General features: G+C 39.3%; 2 protein-coding genes across 2 annotated transcripts; both read right to left on the bottom strand.

Annotated features, from left to right (window-relative positions):
• Positions 1–4424: 4424 nt before the first annotated feature.
• LOC130583477 (arylacetamide deacetylase-like 4) lies at positions 4425–11274 on the bottom strand. The gene is made up of 4 exons (XM_057382866.1): positions 10921–11274; positions 8299–8515; positions 7328–7391; positions 4425–6212 (listed from the first exon to the last, which is right to left on the bottom strand). The coding sequence occupies exons 1-4, from the start codon at positions 11074–11076 to the stop codon at positions 5435–5437; spliced, it is 1215 nt and encodes a 404-aa protein (XP_057238849.1). The 5' UTR covers positions 11077–11274; the 3' UTR covers positions 4425–5434.
• A 4440-nt stretch (positions 11275–15714) lies between these two features.
• Positions 15715–22319, bottom strand: LOC130583480 (arylacetamide deacetylase-like 4). The gene is made up of 4 exons (XM_057382871.1): positions 22116–22319; positions 17983–18199; positions 17197–17260; positions 15715–16506 (listed from the first exon to the last, which is right to left on the bottom strand). The coding sequence occupies exons 1-4, from the start codon at positions 22284–22286 to the stop codon at positions 15735–15737; spliced, it is 1224 nt and encodes a 407-aa protein (XP_057238854.1). The 5' UTR covers positions 22287–22319; the 3' UTR covers positions 15715–15734.

The raw sequence follows: 22319 nt of genomic DNA, 5'->3' as shown, positions 1-22319 counted from the left end.
AACAAAAATCTTCCAGTTCTGCATTRCAGGGTTTCTGTTGTTAAAGAAATGTTGGTGAAGTAATGTTTCAAAACAATATCTTAATGTTTCGCTCTTAATCTCTTAGTATGTTACTCTTAGAGTACACTCAGCAKGTGCACTTAGAGCATGTTCTACCTCTGTGCTGTTTGGACCCTGTCCTGTTAACACAATGTCCATGTTTTTCCAGAATCAAGCAAATCCCATGGTCTGAGAGCTACTTGGTCCATCTGGGGGTGCTTATATTGATAACTGTGATGGTGTTTGGTKCTTGTATTCCATACATTTCAGCTATTTCCAATCTGGCCAGCCATTCCTGTACCCACAGATGGATGGGTAGGAATATCTATGGTCCCTGTCAGATTCTCAGGGTGTTACAAAACAGTCAGTGAGGTTTTCAATGGGTTTTTTTTTTTCTCCTAGTTGTTTTTGAGGTGTTAAATTGTCAAAAGAATGTTTTAATCCCTTTCAATCCACTGCATGAAGTGAGTACCTTGTATCTTTTTAAACAAAAAGGCTCCTTCTCTTTCTGGCAGTAGAGAGGTAGTTCTTTAAATGGTAGGAATTTATGTGTTTTGCTACAGCCATATTTTTATTCTTTCAGCAAACTCATMCCCAAACCCCAACTTCCACAAAGTTTTTACCTGTTTGCAGATGAGAACAACTTGCACTGCCTAAAGGTTCATGAGATTCCACCAAAGTGGTGAAGATGAGCAGAGTCTGGAGTCTGACATTGTAATGAGCATTAAGGATCTCATGTGGTTTGTTATTGTTATATAACAGTTGCTCAGAGCTCACAAATTGATTCTTTATTCATTGAACTTGAGCTAGAGCTTAATGTTGTTTAATGAGTACTTGGTGAGTAAAAATCGACAATATTTGGGTATATTCTTTCCATTTGCTCATCAGCAAGCCTCCATTTGTGCATTCTAGAGTTCATTCTTAATTTTTTTAGTATATTTCTAACAGTTATAGTAATGATGGAAGGGGGAAGTACAATAATGATACCTGTCCAAGGAAATCTGGTATTTGCCGGTTTTCCCCAGACTCATCCTGTGTGTTTTCTAAGGCTTCTGCAGCTGTGGAATCCCACATAGCTTTGTAGGCTGAGGATGTGTAGAACTCATCAAGCTCCCCTCAGTTATTAGGAGAAGAGCCTGGAACTGTTCAAACCCAACATCAGGCAAGGCAGGAGGTTAGGGGAGTTAGCGCTAATGAATTTAATTACTGKTGTGAATTACTGGTTTTCTTGTGAAGTCTTTCTCTAAAACATTGCAACACATTTCACTTGTGATTGCAGGCTGTTTCCAGCCAGTTAACCTGGAGATAGTTGACTTTTGCAGACCTACTCTGTCTAACACAGGAAATCCTATGATGAGTAACTAGAGCATGGTAAAGTAGTCACCTGTGATGACTGAGGTTTTTATTGCAGCAGGTATAGTCTACAGGAAACAGAAAAAAGAAAAAAATAATGTGTTCCAAAGAAAAGTTAAACCCCAAGATAATGGCTTCTTATACAGTTCTTTATTTTTTTACTGTTCATTTCAAAATGGAGCACTCTGGTAAATATAATTGGCCTTGTTTTTTGAAATTATTCTTATTTTCTCTAGGTAATTTACCAGAACAATTTGGATGTGTAGAGTAATTTAACTGATTTTGTTTTTACCAAGTAGAGAATGGGAGGAATTTGCTATCCTTCAGTTCACATTTCTTTGTTTTATGTAAACAACTGACTGAAAGCATCTCAGAGCTCTTCATACCYATAAGCCTGAGTCTTCTGTTCTGTGAGATGGATTTAATATGYCCTTTGCAGTGACAATAAGAAGCTTTAAGAAATTACAGCTTAGTACATGCTCTGCCATACTGGTTTTTAAAGGTGCTGTGTATTTGCTTCATCTACTTCTGCATTTAGGCTGCCTCCTACCTACCTTTCAGTGTCCTCTCTTTTCATCATCTCCATCTCCCCACCCAAATAAGTAGCTACTTCCTGTGTATTTTGCTCTTACTCACGACAGAAAGCCACCAGTCTGCCATGAATCTTTATTTTAGCCTTTCCTTTCTTCCTCTGAGTTATTCTTGGAAGTCTGTCCCTTCCAAATGACTCCTAGGCTAAGCAGCTGCTAACAAATTCTGGAGTAAAAAGCTATACTGTATTAAAAATACAACAAATGTTATGTATTATCATTCAGTGATGGAAATTCAGACCTTGTGTTATGCAGTTCAGAGCAGGTACATTTCTGAAATGATTATTGAACTGGAGGATTTTATTARGTAGCATTTGGAAATGTGGATGGATTGTTGGGTGTCTGCATCTCTGTTGCTGTGTGTTTCTGTTCCAGAGAATGAATGAATGAATTCTGCTCCACACAAATGGATTCCTCATAAGCTGCTCTGAAACATCCACTTGGGATTTCATGGCATTTCATACCAAAATGAACCTTACTAAGTCAGAAGTTGTTTGAATGTAAATATAACAACTGTAACTGCACTTATTTTGCCATGGCCTGGTTCATCTGCGYCTTAGTACTCCAAATATTCAGGTTAGCATTGTATTCACTCTCACAGGAGCCAGCAAACACAGTGAAWCACTGAGAGATGGAAGACAGAATTAAAAACTACCATAATTTTCAGGATTATGCCTGACAATGGGCATCACGGACAGAGAATAGTGTTAAGTGCTTTTAAGTAAATAATAGTATTTGTAAATGATAGAGCTAGTAAATTTGGAATGTTTTCTAATTGTTTCTTTTTTTAAAAGCACTTACTATGGTATGGGACTTATAACTAGAGCAGTACAAAGAGGTGATTAAAGACAGCAAAGCAGAGGTTAACTGAAGTTGTGGACTTCTGTAATAAGCCACTCTAAACTTGATTGGTTAGAACAGGTCATCTAAAGTTATGGCTTATAATGTGCTCTGTTATTAAACAGACAGCTTCAGGCTATGAAGGTWTAAGAACAGGTTCAGTAAAATATTTACATCAAATCACAGTTTGACCTTTGGTAATGTGTTTCAATTACTCATATTGTGTGCCCAGAGCACAAAGAAGTTTGTCAGGTTATTACAGACGTAGCTGGTGCTGACATCTGGTGATGGAACAATGCAGGGCAGTTTCCTGCCTTCATTTTCTTCAACATCTTCCCATCACACAGCTGCTCAAAGAGTGTCAACCTTACCAGCTGCACTGAGMTTCCCAGCATCTCACTGGTTTTCAGGTTTTGACAGCATTCTGATCTGCTCCTGGATGTTTTTATTTGTGCTATAGTGCCCTTGGGCCAAACCCTAGAGAGCAGCTAAAAAAATCTGGTTGGTGCCCCACATTCTCTGGGGTTAACACCTCTGGATGGACCAGCCTTRTCCATACCCTGTTCCTGCCTGGAGAGCAGCACGGCTTGGGCTGTCTCTTCATTCAGGGAGCAAACTCTGGAGGGAATTATCACCTCAGGCACCTCCCCTTCCCTTGTGGAAGGAGCTAGGTGCTTTTGTCAAGATGGGAAGGAACTGTCCCAGCCAAGGAAATGTACTTGTCAACATCACATTTTCCTAAGTTCTTCATAGGCAAAGATTCACTGATAACCCAGGAGTTCTCTGGATTTAAAAAAAAAAAATAACCAAAAAAAAAAACCCCAGTAGTATCTTCGTCATGTTGTCTTTAGGTTGTAATACCCATGAGAGGTTTGACAGCTGTCAGTCTTTGTGTTAGTCTGACTTGTTCTGTATTTTAGTGTCAGGAAGGTACTGCTCTATCACTTTATGGACAAAATGCCACTGATGTCACCTCAGCATTAGTGGCATGGGTTCCCATATGGAAAACAGGCAGCATTCAACAGTGCCAATGGAAGTGTGTACTTAGAAATCAGGAAAATGCTGGAAAAGATTTCCTGGGCTTTTTGCTTATTCAATTGYATTCAGAAATGCCATACAGAAGATCCCTGTAAAATTTCCCCTTTTTCCTGACTGTACTATGTGAGTATAACTAAATAGTATTCATGTCGTTGTGGCAGGCTTCATTTGCTCAGATGCTGAATATAAATCAGAGCTATGCAGARCATTGCAGCAAAGTCCTTCCCTTGGTTGTAGGGTGTCTTCTGTTGGAATATTTATCTTACATAACTATCTGCAGTATCCTCGCTTTTGGTTATCATTTAAATGAGCCAGTAGGGGGCAGAAAATACATACAGTGGTATCAGATACAGAGAGTATTGTTTGTAAATGATAGAGCTAGAAATTTCCCTGACAAGAATGGTGGTAATTTTAGTGTGGGTAGTGTTCCAGGTGTTAACTTAAGCAAAGACAGTCAGAAGTGCTGACTGTCAGYAAAATTGCATCCTCGCCCTGCTTTCATTTCTGCATGGAAATGCATCCTGCCTCCAATGAAAACTTACAGACGAATTTAAGACAATAGAATCTAGTGACATGATAAAATATTTTAATTCAGGATATAGGTTTATAATAAAAACTGAAGCAATTACACAGTTCTATACTTATACATTCACCTCAGAATGGTGTCATTAAAACATTTACTGACATTTCTGGCAATACTTGAGTACATTTCTAAGAAAATAGCTTTATATTTTTGTCATGCCATGCTATTTGGTATTGGTTTACTTGGTCATTCATCTCTTGTAAACAGTTTAAAATTGATGTGAACTTTGATTTTTTTAAAATTTTCTCCATGATTCTCCTTTGTCTGCAATGGCATTTGACACRGTCCCTGAAAGGGAAAGTCCTGCCTGCATCAGGCGGTGCAGGCCTACACTTTGTAAAGGAACTGATATTACTTTATATTCCCATATATCTTTTATCTCTATGTAAAATGTGTATACATAATTTTTAAAATATATGTTGTTTTCCTGAAACAATACTTGTTGCAACACCTGTAGTTCCAGGTCTACCCCTCCCCTCTCTTCCTCTCCTTCTCTTCCCCTTTTTTCCTTTCTGTCTGTGTTCACATTTTCCCTGCTACATTTGGTTCTCTTTAAGCTTATCTCAAATTCAGCTCTCACCAGATACAGGCTTTCGTAAATTATTTTCCATATGCTTTATATACTTATCCTATGGGTTCACACCCTGCTACCTGCCCCAGGTTGTTTGCAGACATGGTCTGTGCTCTAGTAGTTCCAGAACTTTACTGAACTAGACTTCCTTGCAAACCCCTTSCTATAGGGACAAGATCTTTACTGGCTGCAAGAGAAAACTGAAGAGGTGGTAGAGGAAAGAAATATAAATTCACCTGATTTTGCCTCTCCTGAGAGTAAAGTGAGCACAGGCCATTGTGAAATCAACTTATTAGGTAAAAAGAAGACAGATGCAATGCCGAAATTTAAGATGGTAATTCAAGAAAAGAAAAATTCAGGATTTTTAAAAAGAAAACAACAAGAGATAGAGCTCAGGAAAAGAAAGCAAGAAATGKTTTTTTACATCAATCTTAGAAAATTTACTGTCTTTTCCAAGCCTTTAGCTCCAGAGCGGGATCCCATCATCTTACCAAAACCTGCTAAGAACATGTTTCCATGGAATCCCTCTTGCAGATGGCACCAGGTCACTTTGATACCATGGTCCTCTAAGCGTTTCTTGTACAGCAGTCCATCATCTCTAAGCACGTCCAACTCACAGGTCAAAATGAAAGTCTCAGGGAGCTGAGCAATAACGCTGTCTTCAGCCAACAGTGGGGAAAAAACAGGGTCAATGGCGGCCTTGGCTACKTCACAGACTTCTTTCAAGGGTGGGCATGTTGGACTTGGTTTGTAACCTTTTGTTTTAAACTCCTGAGGGATGTAGTCAGGRCTCACCCATTTCTGATATTTCAGTCTCTGATCTTCTGAAATATGGCGACCTTTAAGTATTTCTTTGATGAAGCACAAGTCTACGTTAATATACTTCATGCCAAGAGTAAGGGTTCGTTCCCTTAGCAAAAAGGGGATTCTTGCATTCTGCTGRTAAGAAGGCAAGTTAAAGTCCACACACTGGAGAAAAGGATATATCAGTATTTGTGCTCTTGGCTTTGGGAGATCTCTTCTGTTCACCAGTGCTTGGGCAACAGCAGCAGCGAGTGTCCCTCCACTGCTGTCTCCACAGATGACAATGCGGGAAGGGTCCACTCCATGGTCTTGTGCAGTCTTGAGAAAGTGGATGGCAGCAGTGAGGCAGTCCTCAAACTGGGCTGGGAATGGATGTTCAGGAGCTAAACGATACCTAAATAGGAGTGAAAGTGTTTTRGCATAGTCATTTCTAGTGAATGGGTCCGATGGAGTCTTGTCATTAATTTCTTTCCTTCAAAAGACAGGCAAATACTCTGACATTATAACTGAAGCAATGGATTTGATCTGAATTAGTGTTTTTGATGTATTATTTGCTATTGTTCAAGTTTGGGGGACTCAGTACACTTTCCCCTTTGCAAAATACTTCTTTACTTATCTTGTAGATGACTGAAGGGACATGAAAGTTGTTTTGAAATTAGCTGGCAAGGCAAGTGTGTCAATCAGTTATCAGCAATTCCAGTTAGAAAATTAAATGAACAAGTGAAATTTAACAACAAATTGTTAGAGAACATGAGCATAGAAAATTGCTAATGAAAATCAGAAAGATTTTCAGTGTTTCGTAAGCTGAAGACTTTGAACAGAATCAGTGAGTTATTGGTTCTTCAAGTCTTTTAGGATGTAAATAGCAATTAGTGCAATTGCAACCAACTCCCAAGACATCAACACTTCCTGAACTTTTATACATTGTTTATTTTAAAAGTGCATTGTATCTCATCAGAAAAGTATTTTTAATGGTTATCTCAGGTTGATTGCAACTTAAATGTGGATCTCCTACTTCCATTTCTTCATGGAAATGCATCATGCCTCCAGGTATAACTTACTGARTAATTAAGACAATAGAGTCGAGTGTATAGATTTCTTTTGAGGGTAGATATGTTGAACTTGGTTTGTAAAYTCTTGTTTTAATCTCATGAGGTTCTTCTATTTTTCAGAACTTCTAAAATGACTATTTGGTGGTCTGGGCAACTGTGCTTTCAACAGAAACAGGTACACTTCAGACTTGCAGCCTGAGGTGGTTTGGATATGACTCTAGGAAACAAAAACATCCTCACCTCTTAGTGGTAGCTACAAATGATAAAATTACTGTAATTGATTTCATTTGGAAATAAACAAGTGGGAATTAGTTGACTAACTCCTCCCAAGAGGAATTAGTGCTGGTGAAAGGCATGGTATAATTAAATATAGGTACTGAATGTACTTTACAAGGAACTTGGCTGCAGTAAAGATTTGCAAACTCAGGGTCAGAGTGTCTGGGTTGGCTCCACTTACCCAACACACACCAGCACTGAATTGGACTTCCTGCACAAATAACGGCATGTTCTTTCGTAGGCCCCTGTAAAACAAAGTAGTTCAATGGAATTATGACTTGCCTTAAGAAGAAATGAAATTAAATACTCTGAAATTCTTATCTCTGTGTGTGGCTAATGCTACACAACATGTATAGCGTGTGGCATAGTCTGATTTGGGCATTGCTCACCATTTCCTCACATCTGTGAGAATCTTCTGGCCAGTAAGAAACCCAGAATTTAAACCAATGCATTGCTTCGCTCCCCTCTTTGAAAGGTTACAGACAGCACCACTGCTGCCACTTCTAAATGGTTTTGAAGGGGAGAAGTTGTTTAAAAATATAACCAACTAAAAACCTACTAAATCCAGTACAAGAATTTTTCTTATGCACAAGACACCATCTCTAGTTCCAATTGCAATTCAATATATTTTGTCATTGTTTTTCCACTGTAAAGACACACAGCACAATATACACACACAAGCTTGCACAGACGTGTGAACAAAAAATGGGTGCTTTAAAAGAAGAAATAAAATTCTAATGAGATTTTCAACTTTTCTCATGAGCATGAGGAAGAAGGAAGAAAACAGGTATTTAAAATGATGAGAGAATATTCTGGATACACAACCTGTATAAAGACAATTTAACCTGTTGCCTACTKCATGTAAATAAATTGATTCTGCTGTCTTGAAATTAATTTTGCTATTTATAATGCTTAACCTACTAACTCTTGTCATTTAAGATATACCATATCAGATGGAAACTCTGTGTGTGTTTGGAGTCTCCCTCCCTGGGGATATTCCAGAGCTGTCAGGACACAATCCTGTGCCCTGTGCTCTGGGTTGGCCCTGCTGGAGCAGGGAGTTGGGACCAGATGAGCCACTGTGGTCCCTTCCCACCTGACCCAGTCTGGGTGCTGTGTGTAGWTATAGCTCAAATTGTTTCCATTACTTACGGATACTTCCAAACCGGCCAATCCCTCCATGACAATAAAGGATTCCCCTTCTTTGGCTATTGTTTGATGTTTTKGGTTGGTAAATTCTTACTTTAACCCTTTCAAACTTTAGGTCCGTGATAAGAAGTCGCTTATCTTTACGTGGTGGTATTGTCTCCATTAAAGTCCTGAGTAGACGGACCTCTGAGATGATACCTACTTTATCCAAAAATGCTGCCTGGTGATAAAAGAAACCACAAATTAGTGCAAATTTCTACCTAACCTGGAAATTAATAATGAAAAATTTAAAACTTCATGCTCAATTCAGTCGGAAAACATCAAACTATTAATGGTAGATAAAAGGTATCAAATACTTCACCTTGTCACATGTTTCAGTAGCCATGTGCCTGAACAAAATCAGGAGAGAGTAGTTACAGTATTTTAAACTTTAGCTTTGGATCAAGAAAGGTAGCCAATGCTTTTGTTTCCCAAATTCACACTGCTTTTAAACTTGCAGAAAAAATTTAAAAAAATCCACAGCATCTACCACAGTTGTCCTCCTGACCAAGAATAGCTTTGAACCCTGGCTTGATCTCACAGCTCACTGGTTCTTACTTAAACACTCAGGCTAAGGTTCTTAGGTCACTCTGGGCTTGCCTACTCCATCACATCCCCATGGCTCTAAGCTGTTTCACTTGGAGCCTGCTCTCGTCTATTCCTGCTTAAGATGAAAAATATGAGGCAGTATCACCATATTTCCACTATATTGGATTCAATTTTGCACCACTTCCACAGCAGACTTCACTAATGAGTAATTTAATTTGTTGTGCTGCCGTTATTCATGCTTATGCATTTCAAGAAGAATTGTACATACAAATGTCTACACTGCATGGATCTTAAAAAAAAACCTGCCATCGTGGCTTTCACTTCATATTTCACAGACCTCATGTAGCTCAGCAGTGTCCTCCTGTTAAATTTGGTGTAGGTATCTTATTTTAGGCTGTTTGAAGAGCAGATCCCATACACAGGAAGGATACACTGGCAAAGTTTTAGTCTCATACTGATTCCTTCTACAGAACTCCTCGTTTATATCCATGGGAAAATAACTTTACTTAATTCTTCAATTTCCCTCTGGTACTTTCTTTCCTCACACTAATACTTTTGTAACAGTAAAGGTTAAACCTGCAATTATTTGTATCTGTATGGAATATGGAGATCATCTTTGTCTTCAAAACAGTAAAAGAATAGGAGTCCTTGGAGACCTTACCAACCAGTGTGTTTGGTGTTGCCTTTTGTCCCAGCTGAAGACTGGACGTACTAGTAAACTTTAATTTTCTGTGCAGTTTTGACATCATGGATTGTCAGCCCTTGAAAGGATTTAGCATAAGTAATTCGCCCAACAGCGATAGCAAGAGTTGCTACATGATTTGAACTCTACTTGCATTTAAACTTTGGTTTAACCATGCATTAATGTCCTTATCTCTCTGCTCCTTTCAGGCTGTGTGGGACAGTGCTTGTGTTTAGCCTCTCACTGAGGCCAGCAGAAAGGACACAAGATTGTAAGATTAGAAGTTGAAAATTACATCAATCACGAGTGAATTTCTAAATTCTGCTGTTTCATTTCTAACAAATTAATTACACAAAGATAAAACTTTGATGGATAAAGAGTAATCATGTTTACACACAGTATATACTTGTAAGGAGAGTAATTTTGACTTCAATTACTGTCCTGKTTGGTTTGCTATCGAAGCAGTGCTGAAGCCTGGGTGTGGCACTAGAGATGTGGTGATTCACCTTCTTGGGAATTCACTGACTTGAAACAAAATTTACTAAGCAGTCAGGCAGAGAAAGAAAGGAAGAATTTACATTAGAACACAGAATTGAAGTGAAATGTAATGCAACATCCAAAGAGACTGAACAGGTTTTTTCACAATTTAAACAACTAAAAGAMGCTTCATTTATGTATCACAGAAGCGTTTTTTTTAAATGACAGGGGCAACAATTAATTCAGGATAGGATGATTGATGAAACATGCAAGTGTAAGTCATGTTTTAGTTTTGAAGAGAAACAAGGATGAAAAGTGAGGGAGGATCAAAAATGTGCCAAAAACAATGACACAGAAAGTCACTTCAGATATTATRTGTACTGGCTCAAAATAGAAAGTCGTTTAGGCATATTGAAAGGCAAATGATGATGAATGTGGCAGCTGGCTTCAGATGGCTCAGGAGGAGAGTGACAGCGTAGTAGGAGAGAGCTGAGATCACAGACATCACTTAGCTGCTCACTCTGTAAGCGAACACAGTGTTATACAGAGCAGAAATGCCTCATGCACAGGGCAAGTTACCTTCTAAACCTTCCAGCACCACCTTGAGGCAGCAGGAATGAAAAGCTAAAACACAGGTTGCTCAGAAAAAAACTGGGAATTACACAGTCTGCAGACAAATATTTTTCAAAAATATTCGCTTTGGTGCTTAATAGCAGTGGAGTCTTCAGCTCAGCTGAAGGAATCTGCTTACATCACCTGCTCAGTCAAGTTGCATATTTACCATTTATTTGAAMATTGTTTCTAAAAAAATCACCAAACCATTATCCCTCTGACAGAAATAGAATTAAAAACTCAAGCTTTAATCAAGTTTTACTTACCAGACCAAACCCAAAGTTCACGGTGTAATGAAGAACAACAAGCGTTCGGCGCTCACTGATTCCATGAGGAATTTCTGCTTTGGGGTGTTCATAATAGAATGCCATTGCCACAATACCAGTCAAAACAGCGAGAAAAATGCCCAGGARAAGTTCCATCTTGCTGTACTGGTAGAAGCCCAAGAAGGAACCAGGTGTGCYCTCCTTCTCCTTTTTCAGACTTTTGGTTTTCTGAAGGCAAAGGCACAGGATTAAGTGTTCTCATCAGAGCTCGTAATCCAGCTTTCAAAAATGCCAGTAGGAAGATGGAAATGTGTGCTAACCCAGCCATAACATTAGACAGTAGCAATTAGTCGTGGGAGAGGCTTGCGTAAGCATTTTCATATTTGCAGAGAACAAGGCCATGCCCATCATAGCAGAATCAAGACTTGATGGATCACTGTCGTGTCAATTTATGAGAAGACAAAATCTTGTTCTGTCTCTCCCTGGTTTTTTATTACAGGCAGGTCTATGATTTGTGAGTTCTCGCAGAGCATTTCTTGGTAATCATCAAAAGAGCTGCTCAGATTCTTGTTTTATTTTGCCTTCCTGCCTTACTTTTTCAGACTTTTATTGAAATCAGTGCTCAGTGTCACAAACATGTTTCATCATCAYCTGTGATGACAGATTTTGGATGCACCTTTGAGTCCGGTGGAACCAGAGGCAGCTGCAGCCTGAGAGCTGTTCTTGCCTTTATCCTTTTCAATGGTTCTTCTGCACCAGCTGCTGTGTTTGGTTGGTTTTTGTTTGGTTTTTTATCTGCCTCTTAGCTGGGTTTGGAAGTGCTGCAGTCTCTGTATTCATACCATGTACAGATGTCATTCCAGGTTGAAATATGATTCCAGCTGATGAAAACTAGACTTGGACTTCATGGTATCAGGGCTAGAAGCACGGACTAGACATCAGCAGCCCACTCATTTCCATTGTGAGCTTTAGGATCTCCCTCTGGAGCTAACATATTTTTCCATATATAAATCATTAGTGATAAGATTTAACCTGAAACAAAAAMCATCTGTAAAGCACAGCCCATGTGATATCACCTATGGGAACCGTGTGTTTTTAGCAATCTGCTCAGACTGTGAAGGCAACAGATTGTCACTCTGAAAAATAGCAGTGTGGGTAAAATAAGTGTGTATTTTTTTCTTTAATAATAATAATAATAATAATAATAATAATAATAATAATAATAATAATAATAATAATACAAGGGATGAGCTGGCCTTGAATTGTATAATAAAATGAAACTGAAGACAGAGACCCCAGGGCTTTAGCATGCATAGGCCATGACCTGCATAGGAAATGCCTCAGGCTTGATACCTGACTTCAGAAACTGTTTAGAATAAAGAGGATGGAACTTCATTTTTGAGTCTGGTGATACACTTTCTGAGAAGCAGTTGCTTTCATGTTCTGCTCTCTCTGCCCAAACTGTTTCTTCATTTTATCTAACTCTTTGTGGATTTTCATTTCCCAATGTCCCTGTGCCTTTCCCTCCCTTGCCAGGTTAGTCACATGCTGAGTATAAAATCAGGTTCCTTTTTGTTTATCGTTCTTTGTGGCATTTGATGCCCAGCTCGATAAGGAATGTTGGTGAAAGGCACATTGCCCGGGGATTGGGACGCTCTTGGGAAATGGCAGCAGTGAATTCAAGCCCATCAGGACGGAGGTGCACGGGGGTTCCGCTTTCTTATAGCTCACAGTGGAGCATTGGGAAATACTGTTACGAAAAACACGATTGAAGCGATTGAAGCGCCTTCTTCAGCATTYAATGGTGAAAGTAATTAATTGGCATATGCTAAGCCGTGCTGTCCCAATGGGTGAGGTGTGGTCTAAGTACACTTATCAGATTTGGCCCCTCTGGGGATCTAAGCAGGCTCTGACACCTCTGACAGATCCTTTGTACTGCAATTCTTACACCTATTGTTCTTCTGTGTTCTAAGTCTTTTTGGTGCCAATTCACCAAGAGCTGATAGGTCTTGGATTTTTTTGGGCACGTTGACAAGGTCCGCATATCACAGCACCCCCAGGGGCTCCACACAAAGACTGGGTGTGCTGGAAGCTGTCCGAGAAAAAAACTAGTTGGTTTCTGAAGTAATWGTGTGTTTTTTTCTTTCGGGTGTGTCAGGTACAGGGTAGTACTTAATGCTTTATAAGTTTAGTCTCAGCAATTTACAAGCTTGAGGCCCAGGATGGAGAAAACCATTCCCTAAACAATCTTAAATAAATGCTCTGTCTAGCTTCTGGTAATTTTTTAACCTTGTCTCTGCTTCTGTGAGATGGACCAGAGGAGAAATCAGACCAAAGCCCCATTTTCTCCTCTATCAGGGACTCCCTTTCTTACTCATTTCCATTGAAAAGCTCAATGTCAGGGCCTGAAATCTTGWAATTCTCAAGTTCTTTTTGCTGTTGTGCAAGGGGTGTGACTGAGGCAGGTGTAACAGATGTAAAATATTCCCTGCCTCTGGATCATGGTGCCGATTAGCTGGTTACATGAACTCATTGTGAATGGAAGCCTGTACTGGGATACTGGGAAATATTCCAGAAGAAGTACTGCAGGAACCAAGCAGCTCCTTTGGGTTCTGTAGAGTGTGAGAGCCATCTGGTGCTCGAAGCCTGAACTGGCACCAGAGCTGGACTTTTCAGTCCTCACCAGCACACTCTGGCTGCAAAATTCATTGTGGAATGATATTGGTGTCTGTAATTCTGTAGGTATTATTGATTGTCACTTTGTTTCATACTTGACTTTTTTTTTTTAATTTGTACTTGAAAATTCCATGCTTTAGAAACCWTAAAAATATGTTCAAACTTTCTATCTTAACAATGCAAGACACATAGCAGATCTGTAATTAATTAAATAAATTAAATGACAGGAAGTTCCATGGAGACAGTTAGATCTTGTGACTTTGTAAAGTTTAGAAAATCTGGGAGTCATGAGTAAACAAGGAACACATTATTTCAGCACTTGCTGTTCTCTGCTTACTTATCTGCACTCCATAGTCATAACCTATGATTAAAATGCGTGTGTTCAAGATAACAAATAATGCTGCTGACATATAATAAAGGTAAATTTGTTATTATTTGTAGTAGTAAATTAAAGACTGACAGAGGACAGGCCATGGAAAAATCTCAGGAGTAGATCATTGTCGAGTTTGGACMTTGGCTCACAAATGAGGCATAACTCCAGGGACTGATAAAGGAGAGAAAAGAAGTATTGGGTTGCTGAACTGACCAGGAGTATAATGCTGCACTGAACTGCATGTAAAATAGCATGAGATCATCTCATAACTTACAAAATACAAGGTGGAACTGTACAGACCTCCTTAGTTCTGGTACTTCCCAACGTTTTCCAACTGCTCCAATATTATTCAGCTTTTTGCAWGGCTTTTGTAGCAGATACAGACTCTGCTGGCCCAGCTTTAGCTACCAACATGTGAGCTGCTAACCCAGCCTTTGTCTTTGTAACCAAGGGAAATCCTGAAGTCCTCAAAGAGTGGAACACTTGGAACTATCACATTATTTATCCCTGGAAGAATTTCTTCACTTGAAGAACAAATTGCTATGCCTGCAATAGGAAAATTGAAACATATAAACTCCCTGTTGTGTCAACAGAGCATGAAGAAATGTAATTTCATTTTGCTGAGAGGGACAGGAGAACAAGAACCCTCAAGCAGTGACTTGTTGCTGCAGAGATGTCAACAAGTTCACTTGTCACCAGAGTTCATTAACATGGTGACAACATGGAGCATTCAGCCCACTGTCTTCCTACTCACAGTTTGCCTGGCAGAGGGTAGACACAGAGTAACCTCTTTCCACAGTTGTTTGTGCATGGATATTACACAGGCAAGGTGATTGCACAACAGTCAAACATTTTACAATTCCTAGGCATTGCGTGCTCAGTTATTTTGCCATGCAATGGCAATTATCTTGGCATCTGTGTTTAGCAAAGGTGGGTCTCTCCTAATAAGCAATATAACAATTGAGCTGAGATTTTTCTTTGGTTTTGGATATTCACAGAAATTATTTTGGCAGYTTCCATAATGTTTACATCCTTTCTCCCCAAAAGCCAGGTAAGCAAATTGATTATTTGTCTGATTATAGCAGGGCAAAAACCTGTGTCTCTGTCTTCCCTGAATACAGCCAAATGATGCTCAGAAAGAACCTGTAAGAATATAATTTAGAGGACACTCAGTTACTTTTGCCCAGTTCTCCCTCACTTCATCTCTGCTGCATTCTCAGGCACCTTTAGGTACTCACTTCGTGCAGTGTTTGAGCTGTACCAACCTACCTGACCCCCATTTCCTTTGAAAGTCAGGTTCATAGGTGCACCCAATTCCTTCAGATTTTACATGCAAATGCAAAGGTACTGGCTGTACACACACTCTGATAGTGATTACTATTTGTCCCTGAGGTAGGGAAGGAATCTTCACTCTCCAGAGGTGTTGCCATGCTGATTTTGGGGACACTAGGTGGGCATGCATGTGCATGTTGCTGATTACTCACACATTGCATGTGTTTTTTACACACACATTTAGAATGTTTTTGTTGTGAGTTTTTATTCTTTGACATATGAAGAGCACAAAAATTCTTAGAGTGCAAGAAGAGAACACCAAAGCAAGCTTATAAAAAACCCCTAAACATCATGTTCCTAAGTAAGAGTAAGTAAAAATCAGAATTCAGCAGACCATGCTAATGTGGTAAGTTCTTGCCCTGATTCCAATGTACAAATAGCTAGTATGTAGTTAATTCAGTCATGCTCAATACACTGTATGCAAAAAAATTATTTAACAGCCTTTAATAAAGTCTACAGTGTGTTTCATAATTGTACTTGATGATGGGAAAGAGAAAATACCATATCCAAAAAATCCCACTGCACAGTGAAAGCCTTTTTCCATGTTGTGCCATGTCACCCGTACATTGTTGTCCTCCAAGCGTTTTTTGTACAACAGCCCATCGTCCCTGAGCACATCGTGCTCGCAGGTAATGATACAAGTGTCAGGCAGGCCACAAATAACAGAATCCTCTGCCAGCAGCGGGGAGATCCACGGCTCAAACAGTTCTTGCACTTCTTCATGGACTTGAGGTAAAAACAAAGTGGGGTGTGGTGGTTTATAGCCCAGTTTAAACACATCTGGGATAAGATCTGGATTTATCCATTTCCTATATTTCAAATTTATACTCTCAGGAACATGAGAACCAGCCAAAATTGGTTCCTTCAGGRAGCAATCCTTACGCAGGTACTTGAGAATAAAATGGACTGTGTGCTCCCGGGACAGGAAGGCGGTGGCAGCATTTTTCTGGTGAGATGGCAGATTGAAGTTCAGTGCTTGGAGAAATGGATAGATCAGCACCTGGGCACGGATCTTTGGGATATCTGTCCTTTGCCCTAATTCTTGGCAAACACTGGCAGTGTATGTGCCCCCTACACTGTCCCCACAAACAACAATTCGAGTGGGATCCACCCCGTAGGTCTCTGCATTCTTCAGGAAGTGCACAGTAGCTCTGATGCATTCCAGAGTTTGGGCTGGATACTTGTGCTCAGGTGCTAAATGATACCTGAGAGGTAGAAAAGGAAGCTGGTGTTACACATTGCTGAGTGGCTCATCTGAAATACATCCCGTGCAATYGCAAAGACTCCCCCAAACCAATATTAATTATATGATTAATTATAATTAGTGTAAAGTTTTACATGCTGAAGCAAACCAGAACAACTTTCCCTCTCCTTCCTTCTCAAAAGCAATTCCAATTTAATAAAATCCCTTAATAATAAACTTATTCATGGCAGAATTTGTTGGAAATTGAAGTTTCTTTATACCACCAGCTATTTTCCAYAATCAAAACATCCTAGAAAGGAAGCAGTGGTCCATGCTGGTTTTAAAAAATAGTAAATTTTATTATAGTTACTTACTCTTTACAATCATCCCAGATGATTTTAAATACTCCCCTCAAATATTAAAACTTGATATTGGGCTTTTAATCTCTTATCGTAAAACAAAGGCAATGATTTTTGTGATGGGATGGGGATGGGGAATGAACAAATCTGTAACTCTRACTCTGGATCAGGTATTTCCATTGCCATTCCAAGGCCCACACTTGCTCCCATGCAGCAGCAGCATGGTAAAGATGGCACTAGAGCTCAGTTTCTTTTCTTATATTCCAAGAAATTTAAGTTCAGGGATGTGTGGGAGGCAGGGGGAAAGCAGAATTCTCTGATTTTGGGATTAACACTGGTTTGATCTCACTTACCCAACAGACACAACCACTGAATCAGATTTTCTGGCTAAGTATCGGCATGCTCTTTCGTAAGTTCCTGAAGAACAAATGTTGATGAAAATTAACATCTTAGAAAACTTCAGTCAATATTGTCCCTTACATTTTTATGACCTATTACCATGATTGCTTGTGGGCAGCTTCTCTATTTAGTGACTACCCAAATTTTCTATAGAATAGGAACAATGTAGACTTTGGTCATCAGGATTTACTGTGAAGTTCATACTAGGAGAGATTAGGGAGATTGTTGATCTGTGTGAAAAATAAGGAATTATGATGGTTATTACTATTAGAGAATGGGCAGTGGTTTTAAASTGAGAGASGGTAGAATTTATTTGCATTTAAGGAACACATTTTTATWATGAGGGTRGTGAGGCCMTGSCACAGGKTGCCCAGAGAAGCTGTGGTTGCCCCACCCCTGAAGTATCCAAGGCCAGRTTGGATGGAGCTTGGAGCAATGTGGAATAGTGGAAGGTGTCCTGCCCATGGCAGGGGGTGGAACAAGATTTYATTTAAGRTCACTGCCAACCCAAACCATTTTATGATCCTAATGGTTCTATGATAAAGAGTGCTATATCMTATAAAAATAATTCAAATACTAAGTAAGTGCAGATTAGAGAGTTTGAAAAGTAAAAATAAACATTAAGTGCTTTCTATCTTCCATTCTCAAACTAAGCTTCAGTCACTTCTTAGGTTCAGGAGTTTCTAAAAATAGGGAGTTAACAATGCTAAATACTTCTATTTTCTCTTTCAGTTCCTTACTGATGCTTGCAAAAATGCCACATCCTCCATGGAAGAAGATGACTCCTCTCCGTTTGCTTGCAGATGGTTCTCTTGGGAGGTAAATCCTCACAGGCACCCCATCAAAATTCAGATCCTTGATGAAGAGCYGAGAGTCCCAGTATGCCGGGAGTCCACCTGTGATCAGCCTGACAAGTGTGTGCTCCTTTACAATACCCATGCGGCTTAAGTTGTTTGACTAGATCAATATAACAGGAAAAATGAGAAATTACTACAGGGAGTACAAGTCTTCTTACTCTGTAAAAGCCACAAGCTACTTTTCCCTATACTACATTTAGGATAATTGGGTTAATTATTTGCTAGTTGTTAGGTTTCCTACAAATAGCTGTCTTTGGGATTTCAGTTAAGAAAATGAAAATTTTCATCTTCGTGATTGCTGGAAGAATGTTGTAATACTTGTTCCATTAAATATCTTACATAAATGCTTTCTAATTCCTGTGATCTGGATTTACCACAAGTAACAACAAGCATTTGCTCAGGTGTGGAAGGTGAGAGGCCTGAGGCTCCTTTCCAAATGAGTGAATAGAAAGAGGCATTTCTTGAGGATGGTTCCMATTCCAGGTGTGTTATCATACATCAAATCATGCTCTGGAGGTGTCTTTTCATGTCTCTGGATTATAAACTGTACTGCAGATGCCTCAGTTAAAGTATTTAAGGTTAGGTGAGATGAAAATGTCCCTCTCATGACAGGACTATCATACTGGGAGGAAAAGACTCAGGCCAGTGTGCGGACAAGACTGGGTGATTTACTGGTGTTGGGCCATCTCCCTGCCATGGGGTCAGGGAGAACAAGCTCTAAGAAAATCATTGTGTCTGTAATCATTACTGAGGGGCTTCTGGCACAAATGAGAAACTGATGACAATGATTCTGAATCTTAGATCATCCTCCATCAGTGAAACTACTGCCTTTGTCAAGACCTCATAGTTATTCATAAATTACTCTGCAGTCAGTTTTTTATGTTCAATCAGCAAAAAACCCCAAATATTCTGAAAACAGGGAAGSTTTGTTAAATGTGTCAAAACATTTCCTTATCCAAGGCCAGTCAGCTGCTGATAATGAGGATAGTCTAAAGATCATGCTGAAATCCTCCTTTACTTTGAACACATGTTGTAAGGAATGTACTTCCTGCAAGAACAACATTTCCCTTCTCATTACACGGTGACTTAAATGCCTTTTTGGACTAATGCAATTCATTCTTCTGGAATGATAATAATCATTCAAGCCATTTCACAAGCAAATTGTATGTTCTTTTCTAAGCCACAGAAATCTCTGTATCAATTCCTTACAAACTAAAGGCCAGTTCTGCTTGTGGAAATGGTATCACAGATTCTTTCTTCCTAATAATCTACACCAATCTGCAATAAACAAGCTGGGTGAGGAAAATAAAGGTACCTACCATGAGCCACGGAAGAGAGAAAAKCAGTTGGAAACAAAAATGGGAATCCAGAGATGATCTGGAGTTTTTTCATAACACTGCCACAAAAGCCAGCAATGGATGAGGTGGTTTAAGAGACACATGGATGGCCACAGTTCTTGCCTTACATTTAAAAAAGCACATTTTTAGGTATCATGGCAAAGGGGAAAAGTACTATAAGACCCAAGGCAATGGTGGCAGAAACCACAGGGTGAATCTAGTCTTCTCCAAACAGCAATTTTCAAAACACTCGTGACTCTTCAGTCAGTCCTTTTGTCAGAGTTATGGTTTTGGAATTGTTGAAGTTCACAGAATTGCCATTTAATCTGATTTGGCTTTTTTAACATCCTTGAGTTTTTACAGAGCTTTTAGATGACAGTAACATATGTGATAAACTTGGTGTCAGAGCATCCTATCTAAATATCCTCTTTCCTTGCCTTTTCTTAGGAGTTCCTGATGTCACGGAAGCATCTCCAAATTCAGGGAAAGCACTGTCATGAAGGAGAACATRGAATTTGGTATGTAGTCTGTTGAAAAACGTTTTAACCAGTAATTAGAAAATACTTCAGAACCTATAGCAATATACTCAAAACCTGAAAGGTTTGCCTATTTCTAGAACAGATGTGATCAGTATTAGTAGGCGAAAGATATTACATAAACCAGGTCCTAGAATGTGCAATGTGTATGAAAAAGAGCATGTTGGCTCTTTTAGTGAAAGAGGGTCTTTGAAAAACTATTTGCTGGAACACCTAAATTCTGGCACAAACTGGCTTTTTATGTAGAAGATCATATGGGGACCAGATTTTTACTTTAAAATAATGAAATCACATACGGAAAGCAGAAAAACCGACTCAATTTGAGCTTCATGGACTTTAGGACTACATCAGACAGTCTTTCTGTCAGTCACTCTGAAGTGTGGTTTTCCAACCACAGTAATTATCATCAAAGCTTCATAATTACATTGCAATATGCAGTTAGTCTGAACACAGATCTGTCTGAGTAGCTTAAAACAAAAGCCAGGAGGCTTCCTCTATTCTCTTCCATTTGAGATGGTCATTGATCTCCTTATGACAGGGGATGTGGACAGATGCAGCAAGAGTATCATTTATGTGCCTTCTGGTTGAAGGTGCACATCTGTCTGGTGCCACAGCTTTTCTAAAACATATATTGCAAGTAAGGTGGAAGAAAAAAGACTGTCCTGTATTGTAAAAAAAAGGAGGTTTTTACAGGAGCATCCAGTACAGACACATCACTGGCACAGTGATGGCACAGGATGATGGCATAGGAAGAGCAGCGTTTATCAGGATAAGGAGGGTAAGTTAAATGCGCACGTCATACATAAAATGTAAAAAACTTCACATAAAAAACCTGTGAAGTCCTTACTGTGAGGGCTCCTCCTCCAAAGTACCAGCAGATGCCTAAAGGCTTTTGAAAGAAAAATAGGYATTGAGTGTATTCAATGCATAGCAAGTAGTGAAATGCCTCTTTAAAGCTAATCAGGAAAAGGAACGTGAAGCTTGGGGAACTTATTATCTGTGAGGAGAGGATATGTACTTAGTGCAAAACAGACACTTAAAAGCTGTGAAAATGGGTTAAAAGTGTTACTTGAAAGAATCTTTTCACCCACAAGTAGGGAAATGAGAGAATTTAATAACATTGTCTATTATAATATTACTGTCATATTATTATATTAAGTTTATATATTATGTAACACAAAGAGCAGTGTGAGATAGGCAAAGACAGCAGACTCTTCTTTCGTGGCAGACAAGGCAGAAAGAAGAGAGGCAGAAAGGTACCACTGSAGAACCAGGCACAACCACTGGATTTGGTGAGTGCTGCTGTGGAAGTTCAAGCAACCCACCTAAGTCTTTAATAGATGGCAATGGCCCAAATCACCTCTCAGAATGTGGCCCAGAGTTCCTGCATTCTTTCTATGTAAGTGGGGATTAGAGAATTGAGGTAAGCTTCATACAGACATCAAAGAAAGCTCTCTGTGATTTTCCTGCAGGCTTTCTTTTGACATGTTAGGTGCCACACATGACAGGGCTTAGGCTGCTCCTACATACTCCTGTTGCCAACTTTGAAAGCTTTTTGGGCAAAAGTTGTTTCTTTCTGTGATGGCAAAGCCCACAGCACAGTAAGTCTGGCCTACAGGTACTTAAATAATAAATGGTAACAGTCTGAACCTGCTTTGGCAGGAGGTTCAAACAGATGACTTCTGGAGGTGTCTTCCAACCAACCTGATTCTGTGCTATCTAAAACTCAGTAATTCAGTCACTGCAGAATAACAACAGAATCAAGGGCAAGAAAATTACTGCAGATAGCMCAAAATTTAGGAAATTGCCTTGCATATATCAGAGTGCATTGAGATACAGAAATCTGGGTTATTATTCCTCATGTCAATGATATCCACAGCCCTCCTGTCATCCACAGGACCTGTAATTTCATTATAGAAATCTATAGCTGCAGCATAAGAATGGATATCTCAGCATTTAAAAGAACTCACCTCATCCTGGCTGCTTTATATATAGTTATAGAAACTGAATCTACTTTTGGCCTTTAAATCTGTGTTACTGTATGCTTCCCATTACATGYAGTTGCAATATTTAGATGCATATCTTCATACTCACGCTTTTGCTTTCCTGAAAATTCCAGCATCCCAGAGCATGATAAACTCACCAGAATTTCCRTCAGAGCGTACAAATAGTGATACAAGCGGAGCTTTGCTGGCTGGTCAACATCAGGAGAAATCTGTGCCTTGAGGAAATTATCATCAGATGCAATTAAAACCAGCAATACAAAAGTAACTAAAATTCCTGCTATTAAAGCCAGAATATAATAGGATTCCATTTTTCTTTTCTGGGAATAATTGGACACTGTTGA

This window comes from Malurus melanocephalus, unplaced genomic scaffold (assembly GCF_030028575.1).
Source record: "Malurus melanocephalus ecotype Western Australia unplaced genomic scaffold, MMel_1.1 scaffold_590, whole genome shotgun sequence".
NCBI classification, from domain to species: domain Eukaryota; kingdom Metazoa; phylum Chordata; class Aves; order Passeriformes; family Maluridae; genus Malurus; species Malurus melanocephalus.
This window is presented reverse-complemented; position numbering and strand designations above follow the sequence as displayed.